The sequence below is a fragment of the Piliocolobus tephrosceles genome, unplaced genomic scaffold (genome assembly GCF_002776525.5).
Source record: "Piliocolobus tephrosceles isolate RC106 unplaced genomic scaffold, ASM277652v3 unscaffolded_36805, whole genome shotgun sequence".
Taxonomy (NCBI): Eukaryota; Metazoa; Chordata; class Mammalia; order Primates; family Cercopithecidae; genus Piliocolobus; species Piliocolobus tephrosceles.
In genome coordinates this window covers 1,421-7,928 of record NW_022320760.1, presented here as the reverse complement: position 1 = coordinate 7,928, position 6,508 = coordinate 1,421, and the positions used below count along the sequence as shown (strand labels likewise).

General features: G+C 40.5%; 1 protein-coding gene across 1 annotated transcript; it reads right to left on the bottom strand.

Moving 5' to 3' along the window:
* Window positions 1–333: 333 nt before the first annotated feature.
* Window positions 334–6,254, bottom strand: LOC113222955 (translin; the record flags this gene model as incomplete). Its single annotated transcript, XM_026452529.1, has 3 exons — window positions 334–2,485; window positions 4,264–4,343; window positions 6,128–6,254. Coding segments are annotated over 3 exons (441 nt in total), but the record flags the coding sequence as incomplete, so codon positions are not given.
* Window positions 6,255–6,508: the final 254 nt, after the last annotated feature.

The following is a 6,508-nucleotide window of genomic DNA, read 5'->3' as shown; positions in this document are numbered from 1 at the left end:
ATAAATGAATCCATGAGACAGTGTCTCCTAATTCATCTCTATTTTCTCTAACCTGCTTGATTTTCTACAATTGAAGAAAGTAATTCTGGTATACTAAAACCAAAGCCCAGGTTTCTCAACATCTTCAGTTAAATGACCTTTAATTCCCCAATCAAGGTATAACACACAAATGTTATCTGCGCTTTACAGCACAGAACTCTGAGCGGCTGGTGTCTTTTGGCTAGTGTAACCATTACACAGCAGTATGTGCTTGTCACCCCGGTCTTCTTTAGCCTCAAAAAATATTCAGAATTTGTTATGCACATGGGAGATTTCTTACAGCAGCACACTCACTTACAAAAAGACCAAAAAAATTTTATTGCTTTACAACAAGCCAGCAACAAACACAACTGAGTAAGTATAAACATGACACTTCTAAATCCTCAAATGGAATTCCAAGACCAGTGTGCTTCTCCACTTAAACTGCATTTGTTAGAACTGGAATCCACAACTTCTGGCAAGTACTTCAATATTCTCAAGCAGAATCAATACTTAAAGAGGTTAAAAAAAAAAACCCTATTATCAAACTTACTGCCTTATGTGTGATGATCTAATTTAAAAGTCTTTCATGCTTGATCCTGGCAGTGCTACTAATGCACATTTTAAGTGACCATCATGGGCACTTTTAAGAACCTAACTTCACAAAAGAGCTGTCAAGAAAATTGTTCTAAAATCCCAGTGCACAGTAACTCATGCCTCATTTCAACTGCTTTCCTCGTGATGAAAAAATGTAGTCAGCCTTTAACTTGGCCTGATAAAAGCTGTGAAGAGTATGCCAAATAGCCCCTCATACAAACAGGAAGCCCAAATTGTTGATCAGATTGATCAGGCAAGAAAAGGTGACACTTTTAGATACTTTGTATTATTCTGGAAAGCACTTTCCTTTCAGTGAGTGCAAAGTAACTATGGATTAAGTCACCATTTTAATCATCTCAATTCGATAGCAAGAGTTTCCTGGCACACACTCTTAGTACTACCTGAAAATTGAAGACCACCAACAGTATTTACATGACTTGCCCCAAACTGTACATTTAAAACCTGACAGTCACTAACAACCTGAAATTTCTTACTCTAAAACATATTACCAAATCCCACTGATCTATTTTGTGTGTGCTTTCGTGTTTTTTGTTTTTATATAGAGATGGAGTCTCACTTCGTTGCCCAGGCTGGTCTCGAACTCCTGAGCTCAAGCAATCCCCCCGCCTCAGCCTTCCAGTGTGCTGGGATTACAGGTGTGAGCCACCACGCCCGGCCTGATTTATTTATAATTCATTATTTCATCTTTCTTCCAGACAAAGCAAAGCATTTTTCTCTAACAACATAATAGTCAGGATTTTGCTTATTAACTTATGTGGGTGGTTTTATACTCCCAGATCAAATCATCTAGCTGACTACCAGAAAAAAGGTTTCATAGTTTAGGAATATATCATATCACGTGTTAGTTCCAAATGTACGTGAAGACAATTTTTAATTGCCGCAATAGTAGAATATTAAGGCAACATGAGAAAGCAGAGGTGTTTTAAAACACTAAGCCCTCTACTCCCTGCATGGTGGAGAACAAAATGATGTTACTAAATCCCTTAATACAAAAACTTTCCAAAATAATCTGTTGAGCTTGACTTTGCAGTTTAATCTTGTATATTTTGATGGTAGTGAGAGAGAACCTGGAGCTATAATTCCCTTGGCAAAAGAATTCAACATCTGATTTACTCACAATGCTTAAAATAAGGAAGGGAAATATAAAATAAGTTTTCCTTGCTTGGCAACCATCTTTTTAATTATCTGTTTTAATACTGTATCCAGGCTATGCCTGGGTGTGGATGGCTAACTCGCATATAGAAAGTATCAAGCATCACGTCTGGAAGAATCACAAAGGAGACAATGAACTTCTCAATCAGCACATCAACAGTCAAGGTAAGCAAGAAAAGGACTTTACCAAGAAACTAACATTTACACTTTTTGACGGAACTCAAATACACTGAATTACAGAGCAAATTCACTGAAACAACAAAGAAAATTCTGTCCATGTAAAGGCTATTATTTTTTTACCCCCAAAAAAGTGTTTCAATTCTGATACTCACACCACAACTGGTTAAGAAAATAAAGCGCAGTGTTTAGCAACTGGGCATCCTAACTACCGTAAGAGGCACTCTGTGCTCACCCCTTCCTGGCAACCACTGAGGTCAGCAAGGCCAGGAGCAAGGAGAGCCTCCTATTTTTCAACACAAGCTGCTGCCGTCTCCTTATTGAAGCCCCGGATGGAGAGATCATAGACCACCTCCTCTACTTTCTTCACGTCATATTTCAATCCGTCGTAGCGCTTCCTCAGGGAGTCATTTTTCAGGTTGAGAAGGCGGAAACCGGAATCCAGCTCATTGATGAAGGTGGAGATGTGGAGGGGTCGGGAGTAGTCTCCAGCAGTCACGCTGTTGACAGACAGCCTTGACTGTACCAGGAAAGAGAAATCAGGGGCTTGTTACAACATGCTCCTCCTCAGCGCCATCTTCCTCTGAATCACAGCCACAAGAACCGCAGGTCTAGACAGCTACGTTCACGTTCTATCTCAGGGCACATGCAAGTACAGACAAGACAGGAGCTTCTCCGAAAAGAATCCCACTGAAAATGAGACCATTTCTGCCAAGTAAAATTTAATATTACTAACATCTAAAATTTCTCTAATTTCTTAAACTGGCTATTGCATAATAAAGTGTTACATTACATACACAAGCATCTTTACAGCTCATCTGCTATCATAACGAAGAAATAAACCACAAAGTAATCACAGCAGCTCCACTATCTCTTCCAACCTTGGCCAAATGATCACATTTCTAGAGCCCACCTACTAAGCTGCAACTCTAATCACCTAGAATCAAGCAAGGCAGACTTGGGATAAGAATCTAAAATTACGTCAGTGTAACCCTGTCTTGAAGGAGAACTAAGATTGATTTCAAGACTCAAGACTCCCCTTCTCAGTGTCAGTATACAACCACCCACTGCTCCATTTGACTGGCTTTTAAAACTATATTCACATAATAAAAAAGATTCCCCTTTCTGTAAAATCCTCTCCACTTTCCCAGGTTTACGACCCCACCCCTTTAGTGCATTCCCAACATATGGGTTCTTTTTGTCTCACATAAAGGTTTTGCTGTTGCTGCTGTTGTTGTTGTTTTTAATATAAATCAAGAAGGGGTCTTGTTTTGTTGCTTAGGCTGGTGTGGAACTCCTGACCTCAAAGTGATCCTCCCACCTGGGCCTCCAAAACTGCCAGGATTACAAGTGTAAGCCACTGCACCTGGCCCCAACATGTATGGTCCTAAAGACACCTTCCACTTAACAACTAATACTAACAAGATGCTTCATGTTTACTGGTCAAGTGTCTCGAAAAAGCCAGACACGTGGTACAGCCTGCAAGTGGACCCCATTATCCATTCTCACCATCTCCCTCAGGTTTTCAGTGCACACATACCCACTCCAATAGACTCCATTTCTGCCTCCCCTGCAGGCAAGGCACCAGAATGGTAACAGAAGTTGTGTGTACAACTTGAAAGAAATGTCCTCAAAGTGAGAGGGCATATCCTTTTTCCTATTTCCTCCTACTGCTGGCTAGAGTGAAGATGTGACTAGAGCAACAGTTCTGGAATATAAGAAAGAAGCTGAAGCTAGAAGAACCTAGGGCCAAAGATCAAGGAATCATCAGACCAGCCCCGGACTGCTTTCCTCTGGAACAAGGACAAGCAAACTTTTTCTTAACGAGCCAGATAGTAAATATTTTCACCTCTGCAGACTGGCACAGTCTCTATCACAACTACTCAATTTTGCTACTGACAGTTTTTTTTCTCTTTAGACTTTTACAAGGCAATTTCCCTAGATAGTGATTAAAGGAATAAAGAATAAGAATAACTTATATGGTTATATAGACAAATGAGTCTCCAAAACAATTACATGAATTAATAGTCACCAGGAATAGATGCTTACTACCCTAAAACAAAGAGGTCTTATCATCTGTTAAAAATTCTTAACTCAGTAAGTATGCACTCATCATTTGATCTGGCTTTTCCCTGATGCCTAGGAAACTGTAACACATACAGTGCCAGTCAGTGACTACCCGGTGACTGAGAGATGGCTTAGAAAAGAATTAAGACGTTCTGAATTTTGGTACCCATTTTAAAAACTGACAGTGAAGCAGAAAGATCAAAAAAGCAACCAGCAAGTTACTGAGCTTACCAGTTCACTGGCAAGAATTAGAACTCCTGAGAGATAATCTTCTACATCCAGATGAAAACCTTTCTCCCGATCTGGCTCAACTAAAAAACACATGAAAATAAAGTCATGCTGTGAATCCAAGTCAAGCCTCAGAATATAAAAATATACACATAATTTCTCCCAAAGTAAGTGAAGAAAGGATGAATCTTTTAAAAACTGGCTTTTTAATATATTCACACCCTTGGCAACTAGACCTCACTGTGGATTTTTTGAGTTCTTAAGCAAAATTCAATTCAGTCTTCCCTCAAAAAGTAATACTATCAAAAATGGTATCGAGTTGTGGCAGAGAATATACTTCTTGTTAGAAAGTGCATGATAAAGCATTTAAGAAAGGAGTTACGATATTTGCAACTATCAAATGGCTGACAAACACACACACAAAATGAGACTAAGCAGATGTAGCAAAATGTTAACAAGTGGTAAATCTAAGTGGCGCATAAACAGGTATTCATTTTACTACTCTTTCCATTTTTCCTGTAGGCTTGAAAGTTTTAAAAATTCAATTTTAAAAACTAAAGCAAGTACAAATAAGTTTGTCATTGTTATTTTTAGCTTTTGTTTTTCCAAATATAGTCAGCCTTCTGCACTAACTGTGGATCGAAAACATTTGGGAAAAGGCCAGGTGCGGTGGCTCACGCCTGTAATCCCAACACTTTGGGAGGCCAAGGCAGGCGAATCACGAGGTCAGGAGTTCAAGACCAGCCTGGCCAACGTGGTGAACTGCATCTCTACTAAAAAAACACAAAAAATGGGCCGGGCGTGGTGGCTCACACCTGTAATCCCAGCACTTTGGGAGGCTGAGGCGGGTGGATCACCTGAGGTCAGGAGTTCAAGACCAGCCTGACCAACATGGACAAACTCCGTCTCTACTAAAAATACAAAATTACCCAAGTGTGGTGGTACATGCCTGTAATTCCAGCTACTCAGGAGGCTAAGGTAGGAGAATTGCTTGAACCCAGGAGGTGGAGGTTGTGGTGAGCCGACATTGTGCCATTGCACTACAGCTGGGCAACAAACACAAAACTTCATTTTGAGGGGGAAAAAAAAAATTAGCTGGGCGTAGTGGCAGGCACCTGTAATCCCAGGTACTCAGGAGGCTGAGGCAGGATTGCTTGAACTTGGGAGGTGGAGGCTGCAGTGAGCTGAGATTATGCCACTGCACTCCAGCCTTGGCGACAGTGAGATTCTATCTCAAAAAAAATATATATATATATTTACATAGCACTTACACTGTATTAGATATGTTAAGAAATCTAGAGACAATTTAAAGTATGTGGGAGGATGTGTATAGGTTATATGCAAATACTACACCAGCTATATAGGGACTTGAAGATCCTCAGATTTGGGTATTGGGAGAGCTCTGGAACCACTCATCCTCAGATACCAAGCTACAACCACAAGTGGTTTCTAGCTAATTCTTATTTGTTTTAAGAAACTGGCCGGGCGCGGTGGCTCAAGCCTGTAATCCCAGCACTTTGGGAGGCCGAGACGGGCGGATCACAAGGTCAGGAGATAGAGACCATCCTGGCTAACATGGTGAAACCCCGTCTCTACTAAAAAAATACAAAAAACTAGCCGGACGAGGTGGCGGGCGCCTGTAGTCCCAGCTACTCGGGAGGCTGAGACAGGAGAATGGCATGAACCCGGGAGGTGGAGCTTGCAGTGAGCTGAGATCCAGCCACTGCACTCTAGCCTGGGCAATAGAGCGAGATTCCGTCTCGGAAAAAAAAAAAAAAAAAAAAAGAAACAAAGTACAACCACCCTTTCCACCAAAAACTAAGCAACCATGCCTGATTCTGCAGATCCCACTAATTAAGACACTTACTGCCAAGAATTTCTGTAACTGCTTCTCGAGTCACTAGTGTTTCTGTTTCCAAATACACAACAAATGCTGCCAAGAAGACCAAGCGCTGCAACACAAACCTCCAGTGCTCATGAAATCTGCATGAAAATAAGCAAATTTAGCCTCCAAGGTTAGGGACCTTCAGAAAGATGGGTTTAATACAGTCATGTTCAAACGGTTTAGAAATGGGATCATTTTTCAAATAAAATCTTATGCAAACCCCCAACATGTAAAGAGAAATATGACATTTAGCATAAATTTCACAAGTTGAAATTTATAACAATTATTTAAGTTTAATCAGTGAGAAATATGGTCTAATTCTGATGAGTATGAAAATTTACACACAGTGCGATGGCTCACACC